The sequence below is a fragment of the Pogoniulus pusillus genome, chromosome 13, assembly GCF_015220805.1.
Source record: "Pogoniulus pusillus isolate bPogPus1 chromosome 13, bPogPus1.pri, whole genome shotgun sequence".
NCBI classification, from domain to species: Eukaryota; Metazoa; Chordata; class Aves; order Piciformes; family Lybiidae; genus Pogoniulus; species Pogoniulus pusillus.
In genome coordinates, this window is record NC_087276.1 from 14,728,659 (window position 1) to 14,745,051 (window position 16,393).

The window sequence follows — 16,393 nt, forward strand, 5'->3', positions numbered from 1 at the left end:
CACATAGTTAATTTTATTTCTGGAAAGCCTTGCCCACAACTATTTACAAATCAGTTAAATTTGGGTTCGAATTTGGTCGAGAAAATCTTCACAAGGATGCTTATGGGCAATTCATTCATTTAGGGGAATCAGAAAAAAATTGGAAAAGTTTAGCCACAAAATGCCTTTGCCCCACCTACAAATAGGTAGCCTGCAGCCCTAGGGAAAGTCTGTTCTACTCACTGCAGTAGTGTAGACATTTCAAGATAGCCCCTGGCTCCTTTGTGGCAGTGTTGGACCTGCTTGGCCATTGAGAGGCTTCTAGATGTTCCTAGGGTGCTAGGGAAGAGGCAGACGATCTCTGACCTCTTAGCATGGAGGTCTGCAGAGGTGCAGGCAGGATCTCTTGCAGATGTGCAGAGAGCACCATGTTGGTGGCACTTCTTGCCACATCGTGAGGCACTTAAATGCCTTCTCCTGGGAAACTTGAGGCACTTAAGTTTCCAGATAGTTCAAGCCCAAAACATCAGGGCTAAGCTGGTCTGAAGCACGGGGTAGAGCAGAACATGTTGTCCAAGAGCAGTGAGGCAGCAGGGCAGAAGCAGCACCCACTGAGGCAGAGCAGTGAGGCAGAAGCAGCTCAACCGCTTGCAGCTTAGCTGAATTTCTGTTATTTGCCTGAGTGCAATGGCTCCTTTGGCCACAGAGCTTCACCAATCAAAATGGCATTTGCAAAACTGACCATACTAGGTGAAACCAGGGCTTGCTCACCCTTATTTGGGCAATTCACCAACAAGTACCTAAACACCTGTGGGTATCTGTTTATCACTTTGGGAGGAGATATAATGGTCCAAGTCCTTATTTTCTCCCACCCTTGTTTCTGCCATCAGCGGAAGGGTGGAGCAAGCCCGGACATCTAACAGGCCTATTAGCCTTCCAGGACAAGCAGGAGTGCAGCAATGGATCCTTCCAGGAATCCTGCCCTGCTAACACACCCCAAAGCCCTGCATGTCACTGCTGCAGTTAACATTTGCTGTATTGAACTACCCAAGCGCTGGCAATGACTGTACCTTTACTGTGCATAATTAGCATTATCAGGAAATATTACAGATGTCTGTAAGCTCTTCAAAGGCAGAGAAGGATCAAGTGTATATCTCTGTTAAAGAATACTAACACCCTTCACATGACCCAGATCATCATAAGGACTGTTAAATTTCAATTAGCTTTGAGCTGTGCTGATAGGACTTTACTAATAATTGCATGATTTTCTTGAGGAAAATTTTCAATTTTTTATGAGACAGGAGAGAGCATGAAATTATAAGTTCTTTCTCAATTGTTAAATGTAAAACTCATTAACAATAAAAAGTATTGGATTAGAGGGAGAGCAGGAGGAAAGATGGCCCAGTAACAGAGGCAATGATTTGGGATTTGAGAAATAGGAATTAAAATCCTAGCTCTCCTATATTCCTTCTCCTGGCACATCAGTCAGGCTGTTCAATTTTCTGCCTTCTCCTTCTGTAATAAAGAGATAATAACACATACTAATCTCACAGGAATTTTGAGACTTGATATCTCTCAAATGACACAATGCTATGGAAATGAACTTGAACAAAAACATCTTAATGCTGTAATCTGGAGAATATCCAGAGTGCATACAATTGCCAATGGAAGTATTCTAAGTGTTTACATGCACATGAAAACTTTCATAATATCTGACTAAGAAAATGTCTGCAATATAATGCTGATGAAAGAAATCTCTCACTAATGTCAGAAAATAGGATGCTAAAACCATAAATTCAGATCCTAAAATTAATCTCTAGTCAACTCCTATAGCTGTTCCTTGGTAAGGCTCAAAATACCACTTACTAAGATGGAGGGTTTAGAAAGTTCAGAGAGGAATCCATCAGAAAGAAATACTGGCTGCACTCTTAAATGAGAGGAAGGGGAAATGAAGAAATTGTTCAGATATCTTTTTACATGTGCATTTGTATACAACCAAGAGACATGGCTAACTCTTCTTACAGAGTTACAGTTCAACATAATGTAGGGTAGCATTTCCCAAAAACTACTTGTGTTAGGAGTCTCTCATTTTCAAAACATTCTATCCAATTTCAGTAAACCTTATGTTCTTGAATCTGCTTTGAGAGAGCAACCTCTAAATGCTTTAGATGATCAAACAAATACACATTAATTATCTGCAGCACTGATTAAGCGCAATGTAACCCAGAACAGTGTCTTACTCTCCTTATTCAGGAAGATTACGGTTTGAGTGAGATGAGCAGCAATATTCAACTCAAAAGCAGACTATCTGGTTTGTAGCTTGTACAGACATAAACCCCTGCCCTCCTACAATTTGAGTAATCATTACTTCTGCCTGTGATATAACAGTCATTCATGCAATCCTGCTGCCATGTAACTGTTGTTCTTGTCTAAGACCAGTAGAGATTTTACTGATGCAAACTTCAAACTAATAATATGCAACAGAAGAGAAGGATTATTTTCCCACTATGTGAAACGAAGTAAAGTCAACTTTGGACCATGCAAACTTCAAGAAAACCTAACCAAACCCAGCAATCTAAACCAAGGTGGTATATCTAGATGTCTATGCAAGAAATAGTTAAAAGGCTTATCTAACTAGATGTATCTACGTAATGGAAAAGTGCTACTACAAATCAGCCACCTAAAACTGAATTAACTTGCACCAGTGCTAGGGGGGAAAAAATCATGCACAGGTCAGGCTTAGCCACCTTAGTTAAGCTTTTTCTGATGGACAAAATCCCTAAGAACATTCTCCTGTCTGTCATTAGGAGTGTGTAAATGCTTCGCTGCTTCCGATCCTTACTAAATTCCTGCAGTAACTTTTGGAAGATATTTGAAGACACCACAAAGCAACAATGAATAATGGGATAGTGGAGCAGATACTAACAACTACAGAGTTCCTCATCCCAGCTGAAATGAGGTAATGGACCTGAACTCACTGCTTCATTTACATGATCTAACTACCATTCTTCAACCCTATTTTCACAGATATCAGTAATTCAAAGTGCTGCAATTTGGAAAATATTAAACTCTCCAGACTAATACTGTCATTCACACTACATTAGAATACCAAGACATGAATAAATAAGAATACAAGCACTAAGCTCTATTTTACCCTTTACATTTATTAGGAAAAGGTTATAATTCTGTTTTATTTCTAAGGGGAATATGTCATTTTATCATAGTTCTTTTTCACAATTATTTTGTTCGTGCCTCTGAGGTAGAAATCCCTGGACAACACTAAACTCCTCAGATTCCTTTGTGGCATGCCATGTTGTTTATAGAAAATAGATTTATTGTACTAACAATTCAAATTGTGTTTAATGAGGCAGGGGGAGAAAGGACCTAGCATCCTCAATAATAAAATGTTTCTCTTACTTATTTCAAAATGTTACAGTTTGAAGGAAGGCACAGCTCTAAATTTAGAGAAAAGGGGCTTGGATGACTTTATATCAACAGCTTGATAGGCCTTTACACCACAGCAACTGGGTTTGTGCCATGGACAGACTGCAGGAAAAGTGAAGATAAGATTGCTTTGAGACCAACATCATATTTGCATCCATGCATTTACATCTACTGGGGTTTAAAACATGCATAATCATGGCACATCTTCCCAAGGATGGAACTGTCAAATTAACACAGAGCCACACCACTGTTCCTTCCTTTATCTCCTACCTTAAAAAGTTCTAGTCAAGGGAAGGTGTTAGTAATAAAAGAAGACCACTTAACTATGGTATGTTTATCCAGCTGTGCAACAACTATATACAGTTTGAAGATTTAAAAAAAAATTCAACAGAAAAGGCAGGTATATGAGAGTTTTCTGTCAAAGGGCAATTGTCTTCCTGCATAACAGGGAAAAGATAACAGCTTTATTCTACTTTTTTTTTTTTTTCTGAATTGCTTTCAGAGATACTGAGTGGAATGCCAAAAATAAAATAAATTCTTTGCCAAAGAATTACAGCTTCGGGCAAGGAAGTTGTGTAGGGGAGAGCTAAACACAATAATCCATCTTTCCAAATAAGCTGGACAGAGAAATACAACAGAACCACTGCTAACTGTCCAGCCTTCTGAACTGGGAACCAGTCAATGATCTTCCCACTGACTTGTGCAGATCACTGTCATGACACACAAGAGAAATCCCATTTCTTGTCTTTCAAGTTTGACCAGCATGCAACAGCCAAAGCATGGACATCTTGGCACAAGATCTTGCCTAGCATTCACCTTTGCAGTATTACCAATAAAAGGGGGTGGGGGGAGAGGAGAAACTACACCGTTTAAGGGAATGGGCGATGACTCTGCTAATCCAGGTTTTACATCTGTATCTCACACGGATTGTACCAGTCACATTTTTGTGCCTGACTTCCCTTTGCACACTTGGATCAATTCTATCTCCTTTGCCTGTCATGTTTATTTTTAGTAGTTGCTTTCTGAAATTGTCTTTTATTGCTTTGTTTATTGGTTTGCTCAATGTACTGCGGCTTTAGTTGAGTACTGTAGACATTATTGCACAATTAATAAAAAGTCACATGCCAAATAATTTCACAGGCTACAAAACTGAATTTGAAAATCCAGGATTCTTATGTAATTTAACTGTTAAAATTATACTTACTTCAACACATTTATCTACCAAAATGAAATAGAAAAAATAACCACAGTTAGAAATTATACTTACACTGAAGCACACTGAACACAAAATTTAATGTGATTAGTACATCAGGTTTTGATACTTGTGACAGATACTTGTTTCAATATGTGCAATTCCATAGGCTTAACACATCTGTGTTGGATTGCTATTGCTATTTAAAAATGCTTTCTCTAAATAAGGAAGTGGGACAAACCATTTTATAATCAGTAATGTAGTACATGTGTACACCATGTCACGGGTGAATAGGGCATAACGCCCAGCCATATGGTGTACTTAAGAGCCAACTCATCTACATCAGCTGTTACCAGGCAACATGCTGGACTTCAGTCTGAGCCTGGTAAAAAAAATGACCTTTTGGCCCTAGGAGTTGATTGATATTCATTGAGCTGGTTAGGTTATGATCACAAGGGAAAATAATAAAACCAATTATGCATATTGAGATTTGGCAGCATTAAACCTTCCCCAAATTCCAAATGACTACTCTCTTCTTTTTTGTCATATATCCCAAATCTCTGCTTTAGCTTGTTGAAGGAAGATTAATATTTTTTCACTCAACTACATTTATAGATACTGAGACACCATATTCACAATCAAAACCACATTAGCTTCCTGAAAACATGCCAGCCATTATATCAGGGACCACTGTCTCACATTTGTTAGAAACGTCAACCTCATTCTTTCAGTCTTTACCAGAACCTTTCCAACAAAAGCTATGAATTGCAACAAATTCTGCTAACAGCTGTAAGGTTATTCTGCACTAGAAAATACTGCTCATGACTGTGCCAATTCTGGCTGGGGTAGAGTTAATTTTCATCACAGTAGCTGGTATGAGGCTGTGTCTGGATTTGTTCTGGAAACTGCATTGCTAACACAGGGATGTTCTGGTTACAACTCAGCAGCACTTACACAGAGCCAAGGCCTTTTCTGCTCCTCGTACGACCTCACCAGTGAGTATGCTGGTGGTGAACAAGAAGTAATGAAGAAACACAGTGGGACAGCTGGGGACAGTGGATTCCAGCTGACCAAAGGGATATTCCAGACCACAGGGTGTCATGCTCAGCATATAAAGCTAAGGGAAGAAGGAGGAAAGCAGGAATGTTTGGAGTAATGGCCTTTGTCTCCCTACAAAAAGCACTGCACGTGCTGGAGTCCTGCTCTTCTGAGGATAGCTGAACACCTCTCTGCCCATGGGAAGTGGTGAATGAATTTCCTGTTTTACTTTGCTTGTGTGCATAACTTCACTTTATCTCATGAGTTTTCTCGTTTTAACTCCTCCAATTCTCTCCCCATCCCACTGTGGGAGAGCTAGTGAGCAGCTGTTTGATGCTTAGCTGCTGACTGGGGGTTAAGTCACTACAGTAACAGAGGAACAGCTAAAAGCTAGAAGCATGCTGAGCATTACAGAATTGATTTAAATCTGTCCACAAGATGAACAAGACTTTGTTTTTCACCCTGTAAGCCAAGCAGTCTTTCTGAAATAATGAAATCCTTTTTCAAAACCATTAAGAGGAAGATTGTGCTCAGTGTAGGAGAATTAATGTAAAACTCTTATTTCTAACAAGGACTGAATGTCTCATTTTTTTCAATGCCACTAACTTTGTGTGTAGGGACACAACTCAGCTGCTAATATTAACATACTGGAACAAAACAAAGTAAACCTAGCCCATTATTTTGTCAATGCACACATGTAGCTTCACTTTCTACACATAGAACAAAGTATATTTGTGGAAACCAAAGAAGGAAGTCAGTTAAATGTGATAAATGATGTAACTCTGGAGTGCATCCCTGCATATCCTTGACACAGTAAGACTGAAGTCAGAAACACAGTAAGTTTGTACACCTGCATTTGTGTAAAGCTTATACAGAAACATAGTAAACTGGTATTCTCACTTTGTGTAACATTTGCATGGAAGCAAAACAAACTTAGAACAAAGAACTGAAAGTGGTCTGTGCCAAGATTGCCAACACCTCACTGTTATCCAATAGGAATGTTTAAAACAATATTTTCCCCGGTCACTGTACTCCATAACTTGTAGAATTACCACAACTTTAGAACAGCATATAAAAAGGCTGCTGCTACAGTAATAAATGGCTTTGGCCTCAGCTTCGGCTTCGACTATTACATTTACATATTCTTGTGTCGCTGTTACTTTGTCTATCACTAAATAATATACACAGCGACATACATTTACAAATGTGTATAAAACACAAAAGCATTCAGCCAGCCCCATACAGAGCAAGTCATGCTTACTGCCCAACACAAAATGTAAGAAGACTGTAGATTATTTTAAGGAGAGGATTATTCAACATTGTTGGAGAACTACCAAATACACATCTACGACTTCATTTCTTCTGATACTCCCATATTTATTACAGGCATAGAAAGCTATATCCTGATTAAAAAGTGCTTAATGAATATTTAAGTACATGTTAAACCAAAAAACTTTACAAGAAAAATCACATTCCAAGTACGAAAGCGCAACAAAGAGTTTGGATGTGAAAATCCTTCTCAAGAAGGAAAAAAGTGAAAAATTAATCAGCACAAACACTTGTTCTCATGTTCTATAAACTCTGGCACTTAATTCATGCTATTTCCTATCTGGACATTGTGGATTCATTTAAAAAAGAAAGACCAAAACAACCAGAGTTGTTTCAGGAGAAAAAGTCTCCACGATTAACGTATATACAAGTAACTTCTTTCTAATGGACTCAATCAAAGCTAAAACAAATACAACACTGACATAACCCTAACATGTAAAAGGGTTATGCAAGAGAAAAGTACTTTAACTCACAGTCAGAGAAGTGGAAGATTATTTTCTAAGCATGTCACTAAAGCACGTTCCTGTTTACTGATGAGTAAAAGGTATCAAATCCTGTATTTGTGGTCTATGAGTCTTGCAATCCAGCATCAGCATGGTAAGTTGTGAAGTCCAAACTATTTCTGTTATTTTTTATGGCAGCACAACAGAGGTTTCAGTCAAATTCCTAGGAAAGTAAAACAACAAACACCATTGCACTTACTGAGAGAAGAGTCTGGTCGTGAAAACAGTAAGTACCACTCGCATGGGGCTTCTGTGTAGTTCCCTAAGGAAAGAAAAATATATTTGTACTGTAAATTACAGATTCAGAGGAGATAATATCTGTGTCCTGCACTCACAGAAGGCTGAAGGGATGCTTTAAGGATTCAAAGTGCTGTTACAAACCCCCAAACTCATAATGCAGTATTTGGACTTTGAAAAGAAGGGTTACATATGTTATTGGGCCATAATGCCATTTTTATTTCAGTACAAAGCCAAACAGCAAAATCTGCTTATTGATGCACAAATATCAACAAAAAATCTGTCACTTATTTAGCAATCATTCCATAGACAGCCAAAATTTCCAGGCAATTTGCAATTTATTTGAAGCCTAAGCCTTATGTTTGCATTATGAGTTTAACTGCTATAACAGACATGTCATTACTATGCCACAGTTCCAAGTTTTTCCCAGTACAGTTTCCTGTTTCAACAGGAATAAATGACTATGATTTACTTTTTGTGTATTTTTCATTGAAAACTTTGAGCAATTTCATAAAGGAAAAGCTATGAAAATAATAAACAAAATGGGCAATCCAAAACACATTCTACATGACCATATCTGGCAATTAGAAGAGGATAAAATTCTATTCTATGATGCTTTTTCTTACTGATAAGCAGATGACAGCATGTCATATTTTATAGAATTATTCATTGAATTTTAGAAGTTGCAACAAGCTCAGTCACGTTTCTCACAACAGATTCTCCCTACATGCATTTTTCATTTCTGTGTGCAAGAGATAGTCAAACAGGGACCATCACTACGAGAGTATCAAACTAAGATCCAAATCCTCAACTGAAGCTGCTAGCAGCAACTGCAACTGTCTTACCACCTAAAGTCCCACATTAATCAATTTTGGAGATGAAGACACAAGTTTCTTTCAGTTTATGAAATAAAATAAACCACATACACATCAAAATACTATGGGAAAAGCAGCTCACAGGAGAACCTGCATGTGCACATAATCTGCAGGTGAACTTTAAATCATTCACCAATCTGAACACAACACATGAAGAGAGGGGGTTTCCACTGCTGTATGTCTTTTCTAAGAAAAGGAAAACCCAAGTCAAATAGAAGTCTTCCTAAGCATGCATGTAAAAGTCTGGCAAAGAAGACAATTTTTAAGATTCACTTTTAAAATTGAAAAGTTGTGTTTTCAGGTGAAGATTTCAGGTGCATAGACAAATATTGAGAATACCCTGGTCTCTTCTCCCTCAAGGCAGTCAGCTTTAGCAGCTCAAACAAGCAGAGGTTATCTTACAGGGTCACTGGCAAAGACAGCCCCAGGCCACTCAGGCTTCATAAACAGTTACCACACCTTAGCATCCCGAGAGTATCCCAGCCATTATGTCATTTCTGCTTAGAAGCAGCCCCCTTAAGCATTACGTTAAATGAAAAATGAACAAAAACCCCAAGAAAATAAAAACTCCAAAACAACAACAAAAATTACTACTAATCCATTACTAAGTTTGGCTTAACACTTACTGTTTCACACCTTTATCAACAGCCTACATATAAATTTATTTAATCTAATACTTTTTATTTTAAATTCTGTTCTAAAAATGTAATTAAACAATGATATCTGTTGCTGCAAGTTAAAAGTCATTCCCTTTAGATAACAGCCAAACACAACAGCAGTGAGTTTTGCCATCATTAGACTCCTAATCATATTACTTCTATTTTGAGGCTTTTTTGTTTGGTCTCAGTTTAATTTCCTGTCAGACTTACAAGAGATTTCTAATGTTTGGGCTGTAGGATATGCTCTGATTAAAAATAATCTTCCCAATTACTGCCTGGCATGGGTCTGCTGCCACATGCACTCTGCCACTGGCTTCTGAATTTCTGTCAGCAGTAATTGTGTCTGTAGCTTCTAACTGTAAATGAAAACCCAGGGGGCATATTTGGGTTCCAGTTTCCTTTGCCTAGCCATATCTTTTAATTTGCACTGTCTGTCAAAAGGAGATGTTCATAGGCACTAAAAGGCAATCCTCAGAACATCAGGTTAAAAAAAAGAGGAAAGGAGAAAAAAAGAAATATAACTGGAATATGATAAAGAATATTTGATATTTATGCTAGCACACTCGACTTAAGAGAATCTCATGGCATTGATTAGCCTTGGAAGAGGTAGACTGAAACCATTTACTGAGCATTTCTAGCTTCATGTTCCTTATCATTAATTATAATCAGAGGTCTTGAGCATCACCTTGTTATTATCTTTTTGGAATACAACTGTTTTAATGAATATTTCACAGAACAGGGTTTCTAATCACAATGGAAAAAAAAAAACCACAAAAAAACCCAAACTTCTCAGGCTCTAGTCCCTGGCCTAAACAATACCATGGGGTTACCCATCTTCAGCCTCAGACATGAGTTGTGACTCCTGGGCTGACCCCTACACCTACAAGGCATCTTCTCTCCAATCTGTCTTTTAGTTTTTGTTCTTCTGTGAGTTTTAGACCTACGTTTTGTCTCCTCTCTCTATCCCAGGGAACTGCTTGTCCATAACTTGGTCAAATTTTATTTTTACAGTGCCACACTCCAGAAACACCTTTCATCCATTACTGTGTCTTTGTGCATGCTTGGCTGATGAGTAAAGTCTTCAGCATCTTCAAGTTTTTGAGAGAAGCCATCAAACTGTCTACAGTTTGCCAGACTGCCAAGGCCCTCCTCACAGGAGTACAGCACTACTGCTGTAATTACAGATACATAATGACCACAGGTTTTATCATGGCCTAATATAATTTATTTCTGTTGCTTTCTTGGAGCACCTCTTGCTCTCATTCATGCTAATACAAAATCCAGTAAAACATGTATCTTCTCCCACAGTAACCCTGATGAATCTGTCAAAAAAACTGAGAGATGTCATTACATGTATTCCATTACTGCACACTCCAGATTTTCAGAACTCAGCGATAAAAAAGTGTAAGGTGGGGGGGGAGAGTGAAATCTGTAATATCAGTAGTAACATCTAAGATCCTAGAAATGTTGTAGTAACATCTAAGATCCTAGAAATGTTGTTTGGTTTATTTTAGTTTGGGATTTGTGTGTGTGTTTTTGTTTTGGGGTGGATTTTGTTTTGCATTTTTGTTGGGGAGGAGGGTTTTTGTTTGTTTGTTTCGGTCGTTTGGTTGGTTGTTGACAGACAATGGAGAGAATGATGAGAATTATGTTTATGAGACTATCTAAAGGCATTCTTGGTAACATAAGGCTGCTACACAAAAAATAGAGCCATGTGTCTACCTGTTCGTGATGTACAAAACACACAGAGGTAAAAAACAACTGCCTATACAAGAAGAACAAAAATAAGCTTCTTGGGAAATCACTCAAGATTAATGAAAAAATGAAAAAAAAAATTGATTTATTTTAAAATATTTTCAAAAGCAGTTCCAGAAAAAAAACCACTACAAAAAAAAGGAAAAAAAAATAAGACCCCAAACCAATTCTCTACTTTATAATAGGCTATTTTAATCACACAAAGTTCTTGATCAGCTTTTTAAAAGTCCCTTAAAAGATAAGGGTTGTAATTTCAGACACAGAGAACAGAACAATATTTGCCCTTTTTTTTTCCTTCTTACTGAAATTGTTGATATCCTTTAAGCTAATAAATACCATCTAAAAGAAATAACCAGAACAAGAGAAAATAAATTTGTCAAAAGGAAAAGAAAAAGAGACCAAAAAGAGACAGTTTTGCGATTTATGACATGATTATTCTCACAGAAACAGCTAATCTCTAGGCCACATCTACTACCATGACCAGGAAAATGTAACACACCAAGCAGTGCAATAGTTAAGAGTCCCAACAGAAGAACTATATTTAGAGGGTACAGCACATTGCACTGATGGAACTGTGTTCCTGATGAAGAAAGGAAAAATCATCTAATTTGAGTAGCGACTCCACATTTTCCAATCCAAATAGATGATTAGCACCATGGAAAATACAAGCCTCCTTTAGCACACTGAATGGAGATAGGGTGGGATGGGTTAATTGATAGTTACCAGTCGTCAGGAAAAAACAGCAAATGGCAAAATAGGACCACAGCTGATTTTAAATAAACTAGAATTTATTTTACATCAAACAAGAGAATTTTGGGCTTTGGAAAGAACTATCTGTTGTTGTTTCCAACTGAGTAAAACTGATGATGATTACAAAAGGTAAAGCCATTGTACAGGGAACCACACTTTAGTTGCAACTCTCACCTCTGCTCAGAAAAACAAATCAAGCAGCAAGCATAGCTGTGCCAAGGAAAATCAGCAGACTTTCCCCCACAAGAAACACACCCTATAAAACATTTCTGCCTGTGCCAATCGAGTTGTGATTTTCATAGCAGGAAAAAGCACCAAAAAGCACAAGTAGAAATGGTGCAACCTATAGCTGAGGCAACCAGAACAAATCTTTACAGGACCACTTGTACTACATTTGCAATTTGAAAATAAACAAAAAATTTAAAAAAAAACTTTGTTGTTTTTGTTTTGTTTGTTTTGACTACAGTTCTAAGCCTGCTACATCCAAGTACAAAAAGAAGCGTATTTGTAAGCATCACACGTTTTCCTCCACATTTCTGAATGACCAGTTCTACATGTATTTCTCTTCAGCTGTAACCTTTCCTAGTGTACGAGGGAAATCACAAAACGCAGGTACCAGTGCCTTCTCCATCACTCACACCATCAGGAGCTTCACACCAGTAAGCTGACATATGTGAAATAAGACCACTTATCAATGAAGAGAGAGGTCAAAGGCTTCTAAGGTTGGAACAGGAACCTGCTGGCTGCTGCAAATCTCTCACCAGTGCATTTGAGCCTGACACTTAATATTCAAGCTGAATTGCAAGCTATGTACCCAAGGATAAAGCTCAGTAATAATAAAGATTCACAGCCTGACAGGTTCAGCATACCAATTCTCAGTGCAGAGCTCATTCTGACTATTTTTTTAAATCTCAAAAGGAATCAAGATTTTTAAAAAATTCTTTATTACATAAACAACAGTACTTCAGAGTGAAATAATGGAACAAGAAAACATTATTTGATATTTAGATATTGGTAAAGAAGTAGACATTACAATGTAGGTAGACTAGCAAGGTAAAGGCTGCAGATACAATCGGCCACAGGCAGACATCAATTAAGGTAGACATTTTGGGTTTCGCAGGGTCAAATCTTTTGAGACAGAAATCCACTACTTTAAACCAGTGAAGATTTTGCCCAAATTTCAGCCCATATGTGGCATGTATTTAGCCCATCAGCTGCAAAAGCTAAAATCACTGGGAAGAATCTAAAACCTCGGTGCATATTATCCTAACTCTGTATCTAACTAGGGGTCCAACTCATCCAACACATGGCAATTGCTAAGAGCCTTTCTAAAGGTACAGACTGTTTTAATTTTCTGCCTATCATACAGAACAAGCTTCTAGGTTGTATTTATACTCTCTTTCAATTTTTTCATATCCCTGTCATGCTCATCTTTTTTATCCAACATTGCTTAGCTAACAGCAAAACATTAATTGTTTATTTTACAGCGACATTGTAAAGTCATGGCCTATTTATTTTTCCCATTTTTACATTACAACAACCTGGCAACTTGTTTCTTTTATCTGGGTTGGTTTTCTTTTTTTCCCCTCTGTTTCTCTTTTTTTTTTTTTTTAATGTTAATATTTATGTTTGTAGGAGGCAGTATAAAATTAATGAAACTATAATTATATGACTAATAGCTTTCACCCTGAAAATGAAAATATTGTTACTAAGCATTACCTCCACTTAGAACCTTTTACTTCTTTAGTATTTTGCTTTGAACACCTACATTTTTATTATTGAATCTATCCCTTTAAAATCACATTGCATCCAGCTCAACTACATCTCACTAAATCACCTTGTTAGTCATACTTTGATTCATTCCATTTCATTGCCTTTCATATTTAAATTATTCCATTTCTTTTTCTGCTCCCCATATTACCTTTGAAAATGACAAGTCTCACTTTGTGCAAAGATTCTTCATGCTGCAACCTCACACAACACCCGTTATTAACACTTCAGCATTTTCCCTGTACAGTTGCACCTTTTCCTAGAGAACTGCCTTCCAAAACAATCCCAAATGTACACATTTAATCCCACCTCTTTGCTTCATTCACATCCCTACATTTCAAGCCATCCAGCACTGCAAGAAGGCAAATTATACTTTTTTGCATCACAAAGACAGGGAAGGATGCTTGAGCTCCAGCCCTGCAATAGGCATCTACAGCCTACTGCTCTACCTGCCCGGAATTGCCTGACTCCATCCACCTGCCCACATAGCTCAGGAGTGTTTGTTTGACACAGGTAACAAATGATCACAGCATGACACAATTTAGTTCATACAGTATGCAGTTATAATGAAAATGTAACTATTTTCAGTATGAGGAAGGGATAAAGATGCTGCCTGAATCTCAGAATCAATCTGAATCTCAATGTAAATATGATTATTACAGTACAAACCACTACACATTCTTATTCTGTCTTTGGCTAAAGCTACATTTCTCAGCAGTTGCACTGAAACCAGAATTCACTTCTCAAAATAAATACCTAACTGAAGCAATAGCTTCTCTACTCCCATAAGAAAAATAGCAAATCTCTTCTCCACAAATTTCTTGCTTGAGTCTAAGAGACAGATCATCCCCAAAGCCAAACAACAGATTAGCAGTTGCCTTTAGGTAGCACAGATAGAAAAGTGCCCTAATGTGAGCTCACATTGAGGATGAAGTCATTAAAACACTTCTAAAAATGCACACTTCTAACTACCCTCCATACTGCTTCAACACAAGTATCAGAATAATCCTTACTGCCACAACTCTTATTGGTTTAATGCATTGCCCAATATCACCAACTTTCAGAAAACAGAATTTTCTCAAAATTAACTTATCCTCCTCAAAAGCAGCTCTACTGTTCTGTAGCTTCTGGACTTATAAGCAATTAATCCAGTGGTGCTGGGAACATGCCCTTGCTTCAGCTCCTGACTCTATCTTGTGGGAAGAAAGCAGACAAAAATCAGATGGCAACTGCTCCAATCCAAGCCAATCTATGACACTGTAATTTCAGTTTATTGCACAGGAGACAATACACTGCAGTACATCAGTTTGTGATGCTCTTGCTTTTGTGCACTAGCAATGTTTGAAGTAATCAATTAGGTTTATGAATTCTTATAATCTGGAACTTTCAAAGCATGCTTTTGGGCGATAGGTTGGACTGGATGATCTTGGAGGTCTCTTCCAACCTGCTTGATTCTATGATTCTGTAAGAGGGAGGCAGAGATATGGAAGTGACTGGAGCAGGGGCTGCTGTTTGCTGGGCACCTGTCACAGCTTCCAGCTGAGTCATCAAGTTCCCTACAGTATTCACCAATTCTAATGGTTAAATTATTATCTAATTTACAACACATAAAAATTATGCTACCAAGAATTGCAGTAGCAGCCCAGCACAGTATATCCAGCTCTTAACTCAAACACTTCAGCACCTTCTCCTGGGTAACTATTTCCTCCCTTTAAGACTTATCTGAGGCTCTTAGGTACCACTGCTAGTCCCTGTACCATTCACTTCTTCACCCTCATGCTTAGGTCAGGGAAGCAGGAGGTTAACCAAGGGTCTGCTTCAAACAGAAGTGCCACCCCTCTGACCCTCCTGCAGTGTCTGTGTTAGCTCCCACAGTGTGTTCCGAGCAGAAGATACTGCCTTGCTCTGTTCACAACTCATAGTATTCCCTGAGCATGTACCTGCCTGCCTTGGATGACAATCCCACATTCAGCACTATTCTTGTCTGCAAAGTCTTCATCCCTGCCTGCAGAACCTCTTACTGTCCCCTGTGGGTTACATCCATGGCTGCATTTTCAGTGACTCCCAGAGGAGCAGATGCATTCCCTGGAGCCTTCTCTAACTCATCCTTAGCCATGGTAGGAGCCATCAGGGTCATATATGGCCTCCAGCTGGCCTGGCTAGGAAAGGCTTTCCCCACATCTGCCTCCTCATCAAAGCCCTCACCCAAAGAGAATGCCTGTCCAGGCCACTCCTGATTGCAATGTTGGGATTTTCCCACACCTGCTGTTCTGTTCTAGCAAGCCAATATCCCTGTTGCTGTTGGGGAGAGCTCCCCTGCACACAGGCTCAGTTTGGCTCTCTTCCCCTAATAATTTTCCCATTCCATTCTGCTTCTGCCATTGCCTGTCCTGCTGAAAAGGGAGCTGAGATCCACAAATGCTTCCAGGGTATCTCACAGAGTGGGCACTGCTGTCAGCAGCACCTTCCTAACACCTCTGTCCTTCTGGCTGCCCCTGGCCAGCTACTCAACCCTTCTCTGACCCTCCCAGTGAAGACCTCAACCCTTCCCTGACCTTCGCAGTGCAGGAGTCAAAAGACACCACTTGCATACAGTGTGATCAAATAAACAACCTGCTCAGGCAGGCGGTTGAACTGAGACAGAAGGTAGAGAGACTGAGAACAATCAGTGTGTGTGAAAGCAAGATAGATTGGTGGCACCACACTCTGGGGCCAAGGTGGCAGGAAAAGGCTCTATCAGTAGAGGAGGACTCCCTCTCCTCCCCTCACCAGACAAGAGGAGGGGACATGAGGGACAACGGGGAATGGAGAAAGGTCCCCCAGAAAGGTCAACAAGAACCTCCTCAGAGCCCCTTGCTTACC

At 38.8% G+C, this 16,393-nt stretch overlaps 1 protein-coding gene across 13 annotated transcripts in view; it reads right to left on the reverse strand.

Annotated features, from left to right (window-relative positions):
- Positions 1-16,393, reverse strand: part of RBFOX1 (RNA binding fox-1 homolog 1) — a 1,229,664-nt gene that overhangs the window by 696,982 nt on the left and 516,289 nt on the right. For all 13 annotated transcript variants that reach the window (XM_064153056.1, XM_064153048.1, XM_064153051.1 and 10 more), the window contains one exon: positions 7,685-7,747. In XM_064153056.1, the coding sequence (XP_064009126.1) occupies positions 7,685-7,747 (63 nt within the window). The remainder of the gene's footprint in view (positions 1-7,684; positions 7,748-16,393) is intronic.